This window comes from Rhea americana, unplaced genomic scaffold (assembly GCF_003343005.1).
Source record: "Rhea americana isolate MKP2758 unplaced genomic scaffold, rheAme1 scaffold_163, whole genome shotgun sequence".
NCBI classification, from domain to species: domain Eukaryota; kingdom Metazoa; phylum Chordata; class Aves; order Rheiformes; family Rheidae; genus Rhea; species Rhea americana.
The window spans coordinates 1,015,176-1,032,802 of NW_028185739.1; the positions used below are offsets into that span (position 1 = coordinate 1,015,176).

At 42.2% G+C, this 17,627-nt stretch overlaps 1 protein-coding gene across 1 annotated transcript; it reads right to left on the bottom strand.

The window, feature by feature from the left end:
* Positions 1-6,856: 6,856 nt before the first annotated feature.
* On the bottom strand, positions 6,857-17,627 carry PM20D1 (peptidase M20 domain containing 1; the record flags this gene model as incomplete). Its single annotated transcript, XM_085300314.1, has 13 exons — positions 6,857-8,571; positions 9,417-9,516; positions 10,237-10,405; positions 11,732-11,803; positions 12,926-13,004; positions 13,263-13,324; positions 13,576-13,651; positions 14,001-14,120; positions 14,231-14,364; positions 14,932-15,018; positions 15,813-16,045; positions 16,679-16,765; positions 17,513-17,627. Coding segments are annotated over 13 exons (1,464 nt in total), but the record flags the coding sequence as incomplete, so codon positions are not given.

A 17,627-nucleotide genomic window follows, 5' to 3' on the forward strand; every position in this document is an offset into this window, starting at 1 on the left:
GCCCGCGGGCGCTGCTCGGGCCCTGGCTCTGCAGAGCAGTGCGAGGTGCCGGCCTTGAGCGGGCTGGCGGGCTTCCTACTGCCCCTTCTTGTTCGCCGCTGCAAGGGGAGCCTCAGCCCGGCCGGTCCCGGGAGGCGCCTYGCCTGTGCCGAGCCGCCCCCCGGGGACAGGGGTTTAACGAGTCACAGGGAAGGCTGGGAGCAGTGTGTGGTAGCGGGCTTCAGGCAGACCTGGGAACTGAGTTACTATCAGGAAAGACAGCAGTAACACCAGGATTCCCTGGGCCATCGCCGCAGGCCGGGGCCACGCGCCCCTTCCCTGCGCTTTCTGAGCACAGGACTTGCCCAGCCGCTGGCTGCCTAACGCTGCTCACAGCAAGCCTGGCGACATYGATCCTCGCTCTTCCCATTTTCTTCTGGGGTAGCCACGTTGTGCAGAGCTGTTGCTAGGTTGCATCTCCACGCGTACACTGACGCATCCATGTGAACGTCGCTCTGCGTGGTATACGGCACCTCTAAACCAGGCACAACGGTCACAAAATACCGCATCCGACCCAACCGCAGACCGGAAAGAAAGAGCCCCACTGCCTCCTCTAATYCCGGCGCTGTGTTTCTGCCTCTTTCTTTGTGAGGCCTCTTGTGATTGTGTGATCATGTTGGGAATTGGATCAAATCACTGCTACAAATGAAAACTGATTCATCAAGAACTTGCTAAGTTTTCATCCAGATGGTTCCCTGCTAGTGCAAGAAGATGGGAGGAGTGGAAATACAGAGAGGAAGGATATTTCCAGCAGTAKCTCTCACTTAGGTCAGCTTAACGTGATTGTGAAACTGCAGCCTAAGGGTATTTTATCATTTTACTCTAAATAACCATAGCTTTCTGGTACAGATTYTGCTCTCGCCGAAGGATCTGTACATTGCCTATCACAGTGGGACTGAAGCCCAGGAACGCTAACACAGTACAGACAGTACGAGCCCGCGTTCAAGCCTCCGTGCCAGATTCAGTGGCTTMTTTGAAGCAGTGCAGCAAATAGTAGTAGGAATATTATCACAKGTACTCACTCCTCCATCTGTTCATGCCAAACTGGCCCATAACAAATGTACGTGTAAAAAGCAGGAACTTCTRCTTGGAGGTCAGTACCTCTGCAGTTAGTGTGGCTCTGCAGGATTCTTTCTTAATGAAACCAGCTTTTCTGATTGACATTCCCCTTTTATTTCATTTTTTCTTCTTTTTTTTTCATTTTAAACACAAATGGAACTGTGACCAGTTGTTGTTTTTCCTTCCTGCCTTTCCTTTCCTCCCAGGAAATGGKCACCAGCAAGTTACTACCCAGACTGATTACGTGATCCCCAGCTCCATGCCTTGGAGACAGGTCTTGAAAGAGTAATGGTCTCCGTGACACCAGCGTGTGTGTGAGGGGAAGAGGGARGGCGACACAGGAACTGCACTCCCCCACAGACACCCAGTCAAGTATGACTAGAACTGCTGACTTCATTTCTTAAAATAAGGAAATGATGGTAGTCATGGTCAGTGGCGGCAAGAGATCCATTGTGATTCAGACCCTTCCAGAAACGTGTGCTCCAGAAACGTGTGCTCTGCTCCTTAATTCCTTTCTGCTTACAAAATTTAAAATTTGAACATCGGGAGTTTTCTTTCCTGAAATATTTGTTGCTTTGGAAGGAAAGGGTGACTGACACACTGAAAGCAGGACAATCTATGTATATTTAAAGCAGCGTGGAGATAGCTCAGATAAAACCACTTTTCTAACTTTCTCGGTCCCAACAACATTTGCAGATATTTCTCTTCTAAGAAGGCTGAATTTCTAGAGCAGGTCAGAAGAGTGCCACCTGTACAACGTAAGAATAACTAGCAACGTGTACTAGATTTTGTACCTATCTGGCATTACAAAGATTGAACCTAGTATTTCAAAGGATGATGACCACTGGCAGTTGCATTTGCAGTCGTTTAACTAATTCTCATGTTAACCGCCTGCCGTGACACAGCCAAAGAGACATATGGGAAAGCTRAGCCACACAAAATGTCTTAGCTAAAGCTGCAACACAGCTCCACACTCAAGCCGAGGGGAACCCAGGAGTCCCAAATCCTGCCTCCAGCCTTAGCTTCTGCCTTCCTTTGTCCAAAAAAMCCTGGGCTTTTAGACGCTATTTCCGCCTTTATCTTTCCTTCCTGATTTGGAAAATCCATATCCCCCACRGAGCAACTGTTTCCCCCCCACAACCATAACACACACCAAAATGTGACCTTGTTGATTAACAGTCCGGCCAGCTGCACGCTCAGGAAGTGGAAGCATGAAGACAAAAGCCGCCTGAGACAAGAAAACAGAAATAGATAAAACCTCCACCACCTACGCTGACGCGCAGAGATCAGAAAGGCAGAGGATAAAAGGGCAGGAAATGGATTTCCAGTTGCAGAGTAGCAGGTACCAATGGCAACAGAATGCTTGGAAAGGAAAGAATTTACCACTGAGGTACACTAGATTATGGAAAATTGTGCCCATGTGTTTTATAGCAGCCACATGACTTYAGCACTATGAAGCTGTCACACCACACAGTCCAGTTCTGAGCAAGRACCTTGTAATGGCCTATGAAGCCAAAATGTGTATTGGATAAAGGCAGTAGAATTTTCCCTTTTCACAGATATCAGAGATACAGAAAGAYGAAGAGATTTGGACAAAGTCACCCCCCCAAAAAAAAACCCCACAGAATTTGAATGTTTTGAGAAGTCCAGACCTTTTGCTCCCTGCTGTAGTTTCACAGCTGTCCACCCTCTTAACCTCTAATTTTCTGACCTGAATGGAGCCTCAGTTGCATTTGACCATGGATTCTGAGGGGACCTAGTTATTAAAGTCTTTACAATTAGGAATCTCAGCAGACAAACTCAATGACTGATCAGGTCATGGATAATGACTTACCGCTACAGAGATCAGTCCAAAGCAAAAGCAATTTATGAAGGCAGGCAACAATGTCAGAAGTTGACCCTATTCTGGTCCTGGTCTGGGACAAGAAATGCAGATCACAGAAGTTCTGTTTTACCAGTCCTGGAAGCAAACAAAACCACCAGCAGCCTTTTTCTAAAGGTCTAAACAGCTGCTTGTCTCAACAGTATTCACGTGTCACCCACATGCTGTGTCTGCTGTGACAAACACACGTCAGTGTCACTCAGGTACATCCCTAGGGCTTTTTGCCATGTGAGAACATCTGGCAGAGGAAGGCTGAAGGGCCCTGGCTTCCTGTGAGGCCAGCGGTTCCTGTGTCCACAGCTGCCGACCCAGCAGCAGTGCGGCCACCTGTCAGGGTGGGACTGAGGACATGCCTCACAYTTCTGCCTTCTTCCAGGTATAGCCTCTACATTTTTTTCCCTCCCAGAAGTTAGGCCAAAGAAGACACTAACACCATGAGTCTTCTGGGCTGGTCAAGGCAGAGACTGATACTTAAAAAATTACAAATGAGAATCATCTCAGCTCCCTACTCAACTTCCTATTGTGTGTTCCTGTCACTTCACAAAATCCCAACGATGACATTGGATTAACCTCCTGTGGTGCACAAATGTAAATAGCCAGAACGATAATAATGTTTAAATATCTAAATGTGGTGGGAAGAATAAAAATGCTCAATGGCAAATAATTATCCATTTGGAATATGCTTCATGGCTTGGATGTTGCTTTTTGTATCCTACTGCCCAGACCTTGACCGAACCCGTAGGTAAATACGTCAGTGATGAAGAGCATTTACTCTTTCTTCTCCACCCCTTGCATTAACTACCYTTCAATGTGGTCATTTTCCTTCCTGCTGTGAACTGACTGCAGCTTCCTTTGGCGCCCGCCATCACAGCTCTTAAATCAGCCAGAGTGATCTCTACTGAGTGAAGCAGGTCACTCCCTTCCCCACCACGCTGCGCTCTTTATCTCTGCCGCCCCTGCTACCCTGGGAAGCTATGGAACTGGAAACCAGAGCCAAGCCTCCTGCGCTGCAACTCAGATCACGTATAGCCTTCACTACACTGTTCAAGCAAAAAAAAAAAGGAAAAAAGGAAAAAAACACAACCTGGGCAGCACTTCTGAATGCCTCTAGGCCTTGCTACAAGTATTGAGAGATGCTGATGTACAACTACCAGTGCTGCAGTAGAGACCTCATAGGTCATGACAGTACAGTTTCTTTAAAGGGTTATTTTGGCAACCTGAATTTGAAAACTAAAGAAATAAAGTATGTCTGTAAAAATTACAGAGCAGTAGCAACCTCTGCAGARGAGCTGCAGATGGGGACTGAATGCACTGGCAAGAATCTGTGCAAGGTTCAACCTGGTAACAGCACACAGTACTACAGGTCAGGACTGAGKGTCACAGGTGAGGAGTGCCTCTCTTGAATGGCAAAGGATATTGCACATGGCTGAGGAGCCTYCAAGTTACTCAAGAGAAGTCTTGCTCAGTGGCACTGGCTGAGTCAAGCGGGGAAGATGTGACAGCACCTGCTTAAGAAAATGGACTTCATCAAATCCATGAAATACCAAAGYAGCAAAAGAGGAGCCAAGAATGCAAGTGTCAAATGCAAGGCAGGAGGAAACAACTTTGTAAACACCTTGTTCCTGGATTGTCCTCCAGCTCTGTGTCTGAACTCTCCATGGTCACTGGAGGCTCAAAATAAACTCAGCCCTTTTAAACAGAGGCCAGCAACAGAGCTTTCTTTAGAAAATGCAGGTGTGGAATGTGACCTTTTCTTCGTAGTGTTGCAGGCCTGTATGACCCCACATCAGCTGCTGTGCTTGCTAGCAGGCTGCTGTGGCTGGACAACCACAGACATATTACTTTGAGTAAGTGTTTTCAGAAGAATGTCAGCTTTGTAGAGTTGGCTGCAAAGAAGAGGAAAAAGGAAGTTGCTATGCAAGCAACACAGGAATACACTAACATACTGGAACTGGGCTGATACAAACAGCATTAAAACCCTATTAAACATAACACCAAGCTACATGTCTTCAGAGCAGAAAATCAGGCTTTTGTTTCTCTGATGAATCAGAGGCAATTGGTCCATGTGACTCATTACAMAAAAGAATAAACCAGAGTTATCGGTCTGTTTTTTCATGATGTATTTGTCATCATCAAGAAGTTAGTCATGCAATGCAAAATTTTAAATGATCTGAGCAAAGTAGGCCAGTGCACCATCCTTACACAACAATTTACATGTTGACCCAAAGATTTCAAACACTACTCAAGGTGAGAGACATTCTGTGAGAACATATAATGAGAAAGGTGGAGAGAATGAGAATGGGGTGGAGAAGATACTGTTCTGTCAGAAGCAGAATGCAAGTATCAGATCACCAGGCAACCCTTCAGAATTGTGCCAGATAAGTGTGACATGGCAGCTAATATGATAAAACAAGGGAGAATAGAAAGGACAAAACTGCTGTAGGTACTAAGCGTGCRTCATTATCAGAAGTGACTGAAAAAAATGGGGAGAGCTGAGGATCATTGGAGCCTGAAGGATAAGACCTGTTTAAGGCACCTCTGTTCAGAGGCTTCAGGTGAGAATAAAGCTCTGTTGAACATTTACTGCAGAGGCACACTGCATGATTTCAGCACTAGCCGATAAGCAGCACTTAATAAGGCTCTGCAACAAGCCACATTAGCAAAACCCCACGGCACACTTTTGCATAGTACCTGCCAAAAACAGCCCTGCCTTGCCAGTGCTGTTTGTCCTTCACTTTCCCTTCAGCAACAAAATGAATCTTCAAATGAATCTCCTTTCAAGAAATAATCCTTGCAAAAACACAGAGATGAGTGATTTTTGATCAGGGACAGGAGATTACAAAATAWAAAGGATGCTTTATGTCTTTAGGACTCTTTTGCTATTTTAACAGACAGCAAATCCCTCCTTCCACACCACAGCACATTCTTCGCTGCACAACAGCATGAGGCAAGTTAGGATTTTTGCAGCATGACCACTGCCACAGAATCAGAGAATGGTTGAGGTTGAAAGGGGCATCTGGAGATCATCTAGTCTTTACTCACTCCCCTCCTGATGCTGTTTGCCTTCTTTGCTGGTCRTATCCGATTYGCTGTCCACCAGGACCCCCAGGTCCATTTCTGCAAAACTGCTTTCCAGCCGGTCCTGCATCGGGCCATCTCTCCCCCAGYGCAGGACTTTATTTCCCTTGGCTGAATTTCATGAGAGTCCTGTTGGCCCATTTCTTCAGCCTGTGGACCTGCCCCTGAATGGCAGCACAGTTGTCTGGTTTAGATGATACAAAATTGGGGGGAGTGGTTGATACAGACTTGCTGAGGGTGCAAGTCCTCTCATCTGTCTCATCAGTCTCTCATCAGTCTGTCTCATCATCCACGTCATTAAGGAAGATGTTAAACAGTATTGGTCCCATACAACCAAAGTTGAAGCAAAGGCTTTAGAGCCTTAGTCACCTTTACAGAGACTAGTCAGAGGAAAAATTTCCTCTGCCTTCTACTCATGGCAATTTATTTTTAATATGTGCTGTACCCTGACATACCACTTTTGCTGCATCTGCAACAAGAATTTGAAAGAGGAATGACACCTCTGTGAAGAGCTGTTGATACACAGCTGAAGAGATTAATGATGTTAGGACATACAAATTGAATGAATAAAAGGTAAAAAATRCAAAATATTTACTATCCAGTAATGCATAAACAGAATTAGTTAATTTTGTGTAGAAAGGAGACTACCAGGGAGGGTGCAGGATTAAAGCTGGCTGGAAAATATGTGGATTTGTTTTGATGGAAACTTTACAACTTGCTCTRGTGCAGAACCAGGTGTGGAAATGATTTCATTGCAGTTATACAGTTACATTAAAAGACTAAATAATAATCAGAAAATAATTTGCCTTCCTTTTTTATTAGATAAAAATTATGATATGTTTTCAACTACTTAGTCACTTGATACAGTTTTAGCCCATTGTCTGTACTGGTAAAGTCAGACTGCAAATACAGAATGGTGAAAGGAATGAATAGAAATCACATTTCCATCACTCTTTTTCAAGATATATTTCAAGATACTTCATGTACATTTCAGTACATTGTACAATGTGAGTATAAATCAGAATAACCACCTACTCCGGTGCATAATAAACTCTGAAAAAGAAACAAGCATCTCTGCAGCAGTGCAACAGAAGGATACATGGCTGGTTCCTATAGCACAGGAAATGCATGTCAGTGCAACAAAGTATTTTTCACCCTGTGTGTACTTTGGCTAACATCTGATTCTTAATTCCTTCCTTGTTTAATTAATAACAGTAACTGCAGCTAAAGGGACTATTTAGGCCAAAAGAAGAATATTTAACTCTTCAGTGCTAACAAGTTAGGTATGCTAATGCAAGAAGTGCACGACAAGACGAAACAGAGTCAACATCAATGGCCTGTCCACCTTAGGGTTCCCAAAGAGTTAAATCAAGAATGATTTAAGTGCTAGAGTAAAGTGAAAAGTGCTAGTGAGGCAAMGAAGGAACAGAGAAGGCTCCCTGCTCCCGCTGAACTGGAAGAAACTGAAGGGCTAACTCTTTTTCAGAATCAAGTTCTCAGAGGAAAGAGAAACATATACTACAGAGAAACTGATTCAGGGCAAAGAGAACATATATTAGCAGACAATGCTGATTTAGTTTCCTATTTAAAGCTGCAGTTCCTTAGTCTGACACCCAGCTGCACAATACATTCTAGGCCTTACCAAAGAAAGAGGAAAAAAAAGTCACTGAAAAGATGGGGAAAAACGTTAATAGCAGATTTAGCACCTCTGAAATCAGGGCGACATCAGTTAAAGCAACAGAATTAGAACTTCTGGAGGTCAGTATTTTAAACTAGAGTTAGAAATCAGTGCATGAATGGGAGAACTAGCAATACCTAGATAACACTGACATTGGTTGAGAGCACCACCTGCGAAAGAAGCCTATACAAAACAGCAGTGCAACAGACTCAATACAATGCTACCCAAGTACACCAAATCAGCACCATGTTACAGGCTTTCCACACAAGCTTTTGATAGAGACAGTCCTTGTGAAAAATCAATTATCCGTACAGGAGGAGTTTGTCAAAAGCACACATAGGGAGATTAGCTCTTTTAGAGATGGATGAGTGACTGCAAATTATAGCTTAGATTTCTAAGTGACTACYAATTTCAGAGGCTTAAGGATTTAAAGAAAGTGTGGAAAAACGTAGTGTCATCAGATTAATGTCTGCATGAGAATAGGGAAACACAGAAATCAGGGTTATCTGTTGTGTTTTGGTCAGGTTCTTATCACTTTCTGGCAAACTGTGCACCTGTAGCTAAAGCAAYAACCAAACAACCAACATTTTTTTCATCTGTATGTAAACCACAATTTGCAATAATAAAATTCTAGACACAGCTCAATATGCCAAATCCCTGCCGCCCCTGAGTCTACCTCTGTACCTGCTGCTCTCAGCTTTTGTCTCACAGCTCATGGGAGGTTGCGTGAGGCTCCGGAAGCTTGTCAATATCACAGTTCTTAATCAGTTGAAAGAGAAACTCGACCTGTTTTTCATAAACCTCAACAGAGATTCTCTCATTCAACCCATGGATCCTGGTAGAAAGAGAAGAATGTTTTTCATTCYAGTATGCATTTGTGTGTTTGTGACCCACTTGCACATAATGAGCATCCTATTTGTCTGCTCATTTCATAAAGCAACATGCAACATAGAAAGACCACAATATATGCCAGATATGGCACTCTAACCATGTAATGTCTGTTCCTCAGGACAACCAAAATAATTTACCAATTCTAAGGCTCCGAGCACAGTGACTAAGCCCACAGATCGTGTGGAAAAGAACAGCCAGTATTCTACTTCTCTGTCCCGATCTTGGCCATTTTGTCTTGTACAGCTACCAGAGCACTCTACTCCTGTATCACCTGCACCTCAATAAAATGATAAATCCATGTCATAGAAAATAAACAATCTCCTTGCATAGTACCTTCTTCTTTATCATTTTACCCCAGGAAACTAGCATTAAGGAGCTAATGAATTGGGAGTGGCACGTGTGCCAAACACAGGGATAGGTCTCTTAAAACAAGACCAAACACTACAACAATACCTTCCAAACTGCAGCACTATATATAGCATCCAACCAGCCTTACTTTATTGTACAAATTCTGCTGTACTATTGGATAGGGACACCTGAATGAGGTCTTGTCTGCATCTGAAGTAACGAAGAATAAGGACTAATGTTCTCCCAATGTAATTATCATCCTCTATTTGTGCAGCACCCAAATCAGCAGGAAATGGGTGGCCTAAGAGAATGTGAGGCAACAACAATGCCATGCCAAGGTATACAAGGCTGGGTTTCCTTCTCCCGCCTAACACGTATCCATTTTCTCTTTCTTTAGTCTCCACCCCAAACAGCTGCCCCCATACAGATAGAACACAGTACCTGGGAAGATCATCCGATTTCAAGAGCACTGGGTTAAATCGATAAATGGCATTTGTGACGTTAGTGAAATGCCTGCTGTCTGTGTTTCCAACACATGTGCCTGGAAAACAAACCTCAGTTTTACTTTACATGAGAACAGCAAATTAACGACCCACATTTCCCAAGAGAAAGAAAAGGCATCTGGTAACAATTTTACATGACCCATACCTACACCAAAAGCCAAATCATTGAAAACAGTCTATGCTACATCCCGAAAGAAGAAAATTCTCTCTTCAGTAACAAGAGGAACTGAACATACAGTTCAACTATTCTAAGGACAGCTATGATAACTAGCGTCTACAGAAGTTCAAGCTTCAAACTGCAATCCGACCAAATGTACAGAACTAGCAAGGAACTGTCAGCAGGGGAAGGAGCTGGAATCATAAGGAATAATACAGAAGAGCAGGAATGGCTTTGCTAGTTATGAAACAACACAAGAAGAGCTAAAGCAAGAAGACCTCCTGCTCCCTCACAATTCCTTTCTTCCCTGAAGAGATCCCTTTGTACGTGTAGAGTCCAATTCAAGGCTCATTGTTTCGGTCAGTTTCCTGTTTGGTCTTTTACTTCCACTATTAAAAAACAACATCAAGAAGTTTAAAACAGAAAGAGGGAACCAAATTGAAAAGGAAAAAGCAGCTGTTTCCAGTAGTTAACAGCTGGGGTGGAGAAATACACAGAAAATGGAAACAAAGCAATGGCAGGGGAGGAGGGGAGAGAGCAAAGGGAGGAAGAAGGGTGGAAGTTGGAAAGGAAACAATAATCATCATGTGCTTGCTCTTACCTGGGACCACACTGTCAACGTTTGGGAAAGTATCCAGAACGGTTCTTTGAAATACATGGACTCCAAATGTCTGGTCATCCCAAGGACTGATGGGGAGTGGGTCAAAGGCCTCTACTACATCAATCTTCACTCTGTTATCAGCAATAGTGTTTCTAACTGTCTCTAGCACCTATGGGTTAAGCACAGAGATTAAATAAGCAAAGGAAATGAGAAAACGTCCCTTGTTGATGCCTGCCTATGATCCAGTTTCCAGAAAATGTTTGTCAGTGAACTGCCAATTGTGGCTCCAAATATAGATGCATATTTAGGACTGGTACTGAGTGACAATCTGTCTTCCTCTTACTCACTGGATGACTGGTATTAAAGCTAAATTTTTTTTCTAGCRCAAATCAGACGAGTATCACTGTCTCAAGGTCTCCCTGAAATGCTTCAGCCCTGAAAAGCATGTGGTCAAGCTGCTGCTGGGTCATCCAAGTAAACAGAATCCAGAAAAAGCATCTAGAAAGGTAAATGTTCATCAAAGGTTTGAGAAGGGAAGATAYTATTTACTGATAATTTTTCATGGCTGTCCTTTGCTGGACAGCTCTGTCATATCTACGCAGTTGCTCAAGACTGTCTCATTCTCACAGAAGATTTAACGCTTCCATTCCATAGTCACATATGATCCATGTGCTCTTTGGCACAAGAATGACTGCTGAAGTCTGCTTCCTGTAACTGCAGGGCATGCTTTCAAATGTCGTTTGCTTCTTACTCTGTTCCCTATTCAGAAGATATTTGAAATTTTAACAGAGTTTCTAAGAAGGTGGCGCTGAATAAATTCTATTCCACTTGTAAACAGATCAACCTTTCTCACTTGCACTGCGCTCCTTATAACAATAGCCAGTACAGAYACCCAGCATTAAAGCAAATCACCCATTCAAATGTGATGAATTACTCTAGCTACAAACCCAGGTAAAGAAAAAGCCATAAGAAACAAGGAACTTGGTAACAAACACGGCTTATCTGACATTTTTTCCTCCTTTGAGATGAAATTCAGCCTGCATAAAGGCRCAGTTTCCAAATCTTCCCCTTCCAGTGCTTGTTTAAATATGGCGAGAGAAGGCAAGAGCTTTCCAATAGAACACACCTGCTGCCACAGAGGCTAAGTTAATCTTAGATATGAGTGCTATTTTGCTCAGGAAAGGATGGAGAATAAAGCAGCATCTGGAAGCAAGGAGGCATACAGCCTGAACAAAGGCGCTATGTACCTACACAACTCATGCACAAAATGAAAGCAGATGATTTTTGTACCGTCTCATACATCTCATGCATTTTCTGTGGGAATCTTTAATAGAACACACCTCAACGGCTTGGCTGACAAAATGCCTAAAGGTATAGAAAACATTAAAAACAGAGGGAAGCTTCCTGTCAGTAAATCAGTCACTAGTTTCAAAGGTACAGAGAARTAAACTACCCGAAAGGAGAGCAGAAAAGTAAATGATTGAGTGGATAGTACCTCAGTGGCCTTTTCTGAAGAATGGATCCGGAAGTTCACAGTTGCTTTTGCAGAAGATGGGACAACGTTTATCTAGAAAAAAAGAATCAAAACTCAAAAGAAAGTTAAAAACAGATCAAAATGCCAACTGCAAACTCAGAAACTGCTCAAACAACTCCAGCCCTCATAACCTACAGCTTCATTTTGTTCCTACTAACATAAATATGGTAATCTCCTTCCATAATCTGTGTTTAAATACTATAAATCTCATTTATAATGCAGATAATTGTACAAAGAAATATTCATGGTTTCAACAAACAAGGTTATCTGTTCACAAGAAAAAAAACTTATCTGTATAAACCCTCCCCCTTCACAAACTTTGAGAAACTTCAGTAAAGTTTGTTTTTTAACAATATTTTACCTAATGTGTCCAAAAATTTATTTTACTGTCATATTTCTTTTCCCTAAGTATGAAGCATGTAAGACACTTAACAGATTATATTAGTGAAGACACATAACTCTCTTYTAAAGAATGAGTGTCTATAGCTTTTCACCAAAGTTACAATTTTCTAAAAAACAAAAGAAAGCAAAGTGTCACTTCTCTCCTGGCCACTCAGTGTCACTGTTCAGCCATTGTAATTTCCTTTCTTGAAAGCACACTTTTCAGTAACRGATTCCCCCCGCCATGGAACACAAAATAGCCTGCTTATTTTCCAGGGTTATAGTATTTTTGGATGGCTGCTTCTCTTTACTAGGGCAAGGCCTGGCTGCACCAGCCAGAACCTGTTATTTCTCATCCCAGGTGCATGCTAAGCCTACTAGAATGACAGTAAACGTCAGACATGTTCTCACAAAAGTGAGGCTCCATCTGAGCCTTACTCAGTACTTGTGACTGTAACATGGTTTCAACTATCATCAACAATACTTTACAGTATTGTAACATCTGTGTTACAGTATTGTAACACAGATAATGTTCTGTGGTATCCATCCTAAAACATAAACTATTTGTAACCTTGGATCTCTGTGAGGCAGGTACCAGTTACTTCAGAAATGAAGTAATTTTTAACTGTAACTAAACCCAAGCCACATAAAAAATGAAGTGTTAATGGTAGTGAGGGCATGTACACTGGCAGAATCATCCTCCTACAACACTATTTCAAATTGTGTCATGCCACATGGGAAAAAAGTAAAAATAAATAAATCAAAATGAAGTACCTTGACTCCCGCATTAAACATTGTGACTGCTGTAGTAGTTCGAATCAAGGCATTGGTGGAAGGTTTCCAGGAAAGAATTCTCAATAAAAAAGAAAAAGAAAAAAAAGAAAAAAAGAATTTTTCAAAATTTAATATCTATAAAACATAACCACAATTACATGGGCAACAAGCTGAATAAAGGCATATTCAATTAACAAAGCACTTACTAACTGTGAAGCACTCTGTCTCAGCTATGAAATGGGATGACTGATTTCCTTGGAAAACTAGAAATGGCTATGGGTCTTCATCTTTTAAGGGTGATAGGCTAGGAATGCTTAGGAAGGATATATTTTCTTACCTGCTAACAATAGGTGAAAASAGCCATAAATTGGTCATGACAAGATTGAGAGGAAAACTGAACTAAATGGAAGAAACAAAACCACAAGTCAGTAAGTTCTTAAGTTTCAAGATGACAGTGTAGTCGTTCTTCTGTACTTAAAACAAGGTTAATAGGAACACTTCCCTGCATGAGAAAATGCCAGCTAGAGTCTTCTTCTTTCCAGTAAATTATTTCAACAGGAAATCCATAACTATGCACTATGCTCAATACTGGATTACTCTTCACTTAGTAATATTAAAATCTGTGAATGAAATKATAGTTCTTTCCTCACCTCTGAGGCAAGGTGCTCCAGAGTCATGAGTTCTGGCCCATAGCCGAACCGATTGGGCATGGGATTCTGCTCCAGTCTGCAGCAAAGGAAACGCACATTTGAAATAATAAAAAAAAAAAAACATTGGTAATCTCTGTTGCTACTGAGTGAATTAGTATAAGTATGATGATGTAGCACTTGTCCAGATTACAAGGACTCAACAGATACTAGGAACAGTTGGAAAGACACTCCAGACATTTGTCATTTTTCCCTTGGTTGGAGATTGCATTTCTGCATTTCTAAGTGAGATACAAACTTCAGCTTCAAATACATAAGGGGAACTTACAAAACACTCTTAATGTAAAGATTAAAAAAGCTAATCGCTTCTCAGTGACTTATGAGATTGCTCGACTGTCTCAGATGTTAGATGACAGGGAAACCCTCACCTGGACATTGCTGCTGCAAGAATGCCAATGCTCGTCTCCTTAGGAGGAAAGGATGAATGTCCTGGCTCCTTCTCCACAGTGAAGTTCAGTGTTATTGAACCTTTTTCTGTGATACCTATTCTGATCAACCATACATAAATGAATGGATTAATGCAACTTTAAAGATATGTGTACAGACTATTGAAAATGGATCACTTTTGTCATGGTTAATTCTGTACCCTCTTACTTACAGAGCTACTGGCTTCTTCACTCCTGCAATGACACCTTCTAGGATAACACTTCCCTCATCTAACAAGAAGGAGAGTTTCACTCCTCTAGCTTCCAACAGAGCTGCAATCTTCTTTGCTCCCTTTTGACCAAACACCTGTGAGAATCCAAGCAGAGGAACCGGCCAGGTTAAGCCACAGCATCAGGAAGAATATTGGAAAATATCTTGCTGTTGACAGTACCAGTACTACAATGCAGAGAACGCAAGAAATCCCATAATGAACAGCTACAGAACAATCTGTCATTAGAAGGTTCTTTCTAGCAAAATCCAGTGGTCATTGCTAATGGCCTAGAAGCAAATGAACATACATCCACATTGAGAGATGTTCTCATCCATGAACATTAATGAATCTTGGTTTGAAYCCTACTAGTTCTTGGACATAATGGTATCTCACAACTATGAACTCCACAGATTGATTAGTCATTTTTGAAGAGGTATTTGGTTTTACTATAGTCAATTCTTTGTCTTTTTATTATTAAGATGACTAAACAAAACCACCTTGCCTGTCTCTTTGTACCACTTATTAGTTCAATCAATATATAACTATGACCATGTGTCTGACACAGTATGTATCCACATAACTGTAAGATACACATGAGGGCCTTGTTGTGTAGGTGGACAATGGATACAATTAGTTCTTCAGATGCAGTGAAAGAGAAATACCTCTTCATCATGTCCAATGCCAACATAGAAAGATCTGCGGGGTCTGTAGTTTCTTCTCAGCAGAAATTCTAGAGCTTGCAGAATGCCCTGAAAAAAAAAAAACAGAATATATTTTACTATTCTTAGGCAGCAGTATGCAGAATAAAATAACATAAAAGAAATACGGTGCATTCACAGCCCTTAAGGAGACTTTATTCCATTCACAGCTGAGCTTTTATTTCCACAACTCCTACTGATGATATTCGCATTCGCTGGAAAATACGCTGTTATAGTCCTGATCAATGACGCTTAAGACTTAGTGTGCTATACAGTATCAGCCTACATACAAAAGATACAGTATGGGCTTGTTCTTGCTACTGAGAAAGTCAGTGACAACTGCACGGGAAGCATAATGGAGTTTAATTATTCAAGGACCTTGTTGTTCCTTTAAACTAACTAAACTACACATATTTTGACTCTGACTTGAGCTATCAAATCTATTTAATTTAATGAGCAGTATGTTTTGTACTAAAAGCATTAAGAAGATAAAAACACAAGCATGAGAAACATAATCTGCGCTCTCAAGTCTATCCCTGAATTCAAAGGCAGTATTTGACATAAAATTTAAATATGGCATTTATCCAAGTACATCTCCATCAATAAACGTATTACATTCTGTAGTTTGTATGAGCTTTAACTCTGTCTTCTTCAGTGATAAAAGACCACTCCCATTTCACCTCTGGGAAAAGCTGGCTGAACACTGCAAGGCTTAGGAATTTATTATTAATGTGCTTCATTTAAAGATAGCAACGAGAGACAATACATAAATCTCAGGAGAATAGATTCTTCCACTCTGTCTTTTTCCAGGCTACGTAGAAGAGCCAATTACCAAGACGACATACTATAGCTGAGTTTTTGTTATCCAGTGTTCCTCGTCCATAGATGAAACCTTCATGTTCAGCACCCGAGAAAGGAGGGACATCCCAGCCTTCTGGGGTAGCAGGCACAACATCCATGTGTGCAAGCAGCATGTAGGGCATCATTTCAGGGTTGGAACCCTGAACTGTGAAAAGATGGCTATATGTTCCAACGATTTCATGTTGAATGAACTTTGAAGAAAATACAGCAGGAAAGACTGTTAAGAAGACAAAAAAAAAAAAAAAAAAAAAAAAAAAAAAAAAAAGTAATAAAGAAAAACTATCAGTAATTTCCAAAATTATCACATAGCTATCCACAGCACAGCTATCTATCTAACCTCAGTAGGAGCACTGTAAATAAGACTGACCATAACAAATTTGCTTCAGGAAGCACATATGCAGCTTTGCTCTCTCAGCTTGACCAGTCCATCTCAGTTTTTATTTAAAATTTTCCTAAGTAAAATGGGAACTGTTGTTCACAGTGCTGCAGCTGTTTTGCAGGTAGCAATGATGGGGCTGCCAAAAAAAATAAAAAGGCTGAAATAGGGTTGGTCTTCCTCTTATTCTGCCCTCCTCCCTTTTTCTTTTGTAATGGTGAGCTCATTTAACCTTCCCAAAGACCAAAAAATGTAATTGCAAAAAGACATCTGAAACTTCTCTGCTCTAGCTTTAGCCATTGCTACCCCAAAGTACATTGCTGCAGAGGTAATGTACAGATGCCATTTTTGCCAGTTCTTTAAGAAAAACAAAATAAAATTCTATTCCATTACATTCAAGAACCACACATTCTGCTCAATTTGTTTACTAAAACTGAGCAGCAAAAATAGCTAAGAATTAAAGTTTAACTTTACCTTCCTGAATATAATTCCCAAATTCTGCCAAGGCAGTTGTATTTAAGTCCTCTGGAGATATGGAAACAGTTGGGATTTTAACAGCACCTTTGATAAAACACAGAATAGCAATCTTTCAGCAGTGAAATCATGCAAACAGTATCTGGATTGCATTTCAAAAGGAGGAAGTAATGTGAGAATTTTCTGGGCTCTATAGAGTCTTTCACAGGACAGTAAGTGGTACCACTGTCAGAAAGCCTGAAGCACTTCAGCAGAGCTGTGCGTACTCCATCTATGTGTTCCAAGATATTTTTTCTAGATACTTTTTTCATCCTGAAGTGTTAAATGATAATATTAGGAGAGCCAGCGCTCAGATGCAGCCACATTTTGCTTTGGGTGAACGAAGTTGTGTTGTTGTCCCTTACTGCCAGCGGAACAGGCTAACTTTTCTGAGAGTTCAAGTTTCATTTTTGGTAACACAAGCCGGACCGCGGCACTGCCGGGGCGCGAACAGCCGCGTCTCGCTCCTCCATCCGCGGCGGGGCTTGCCGCCGGCATCAGGCCRCTGCGGCCCAGACACCTTTACAACCTGGTGCCTTCCCGAGGGCTGCGTGCCCAGTAACGACGCGAGCTCCCTTAACGGTGTTGCTCCACGCTGCAACACACGTATATCCGCCGCAGGCTTGCGTTTTCCTGTTAAAAACGCAAATATCTACGCGGATTTTTTTTCGGGAAGTCTTCCACAGCAAGCAGGAGGCTGGCACAGCCCCTGCCCCGGCTCTCCACAGGCCGCCAGCCCGCGGGACCCCCCCGGCCGCTGTGTGGAGGGGGGGGCGCCATGGCGGGCCCAGTCACCTCGCAGCGCCTCCCGCAGCTCCAGCCGCTCGCGGTCGCTGAAGACGGTGGCGGCGGCGGCGGCGGGGCGCCGCGCCCAGAGCGGCGGGATGGCCGGGGTGCGCGGGCCGTAGGC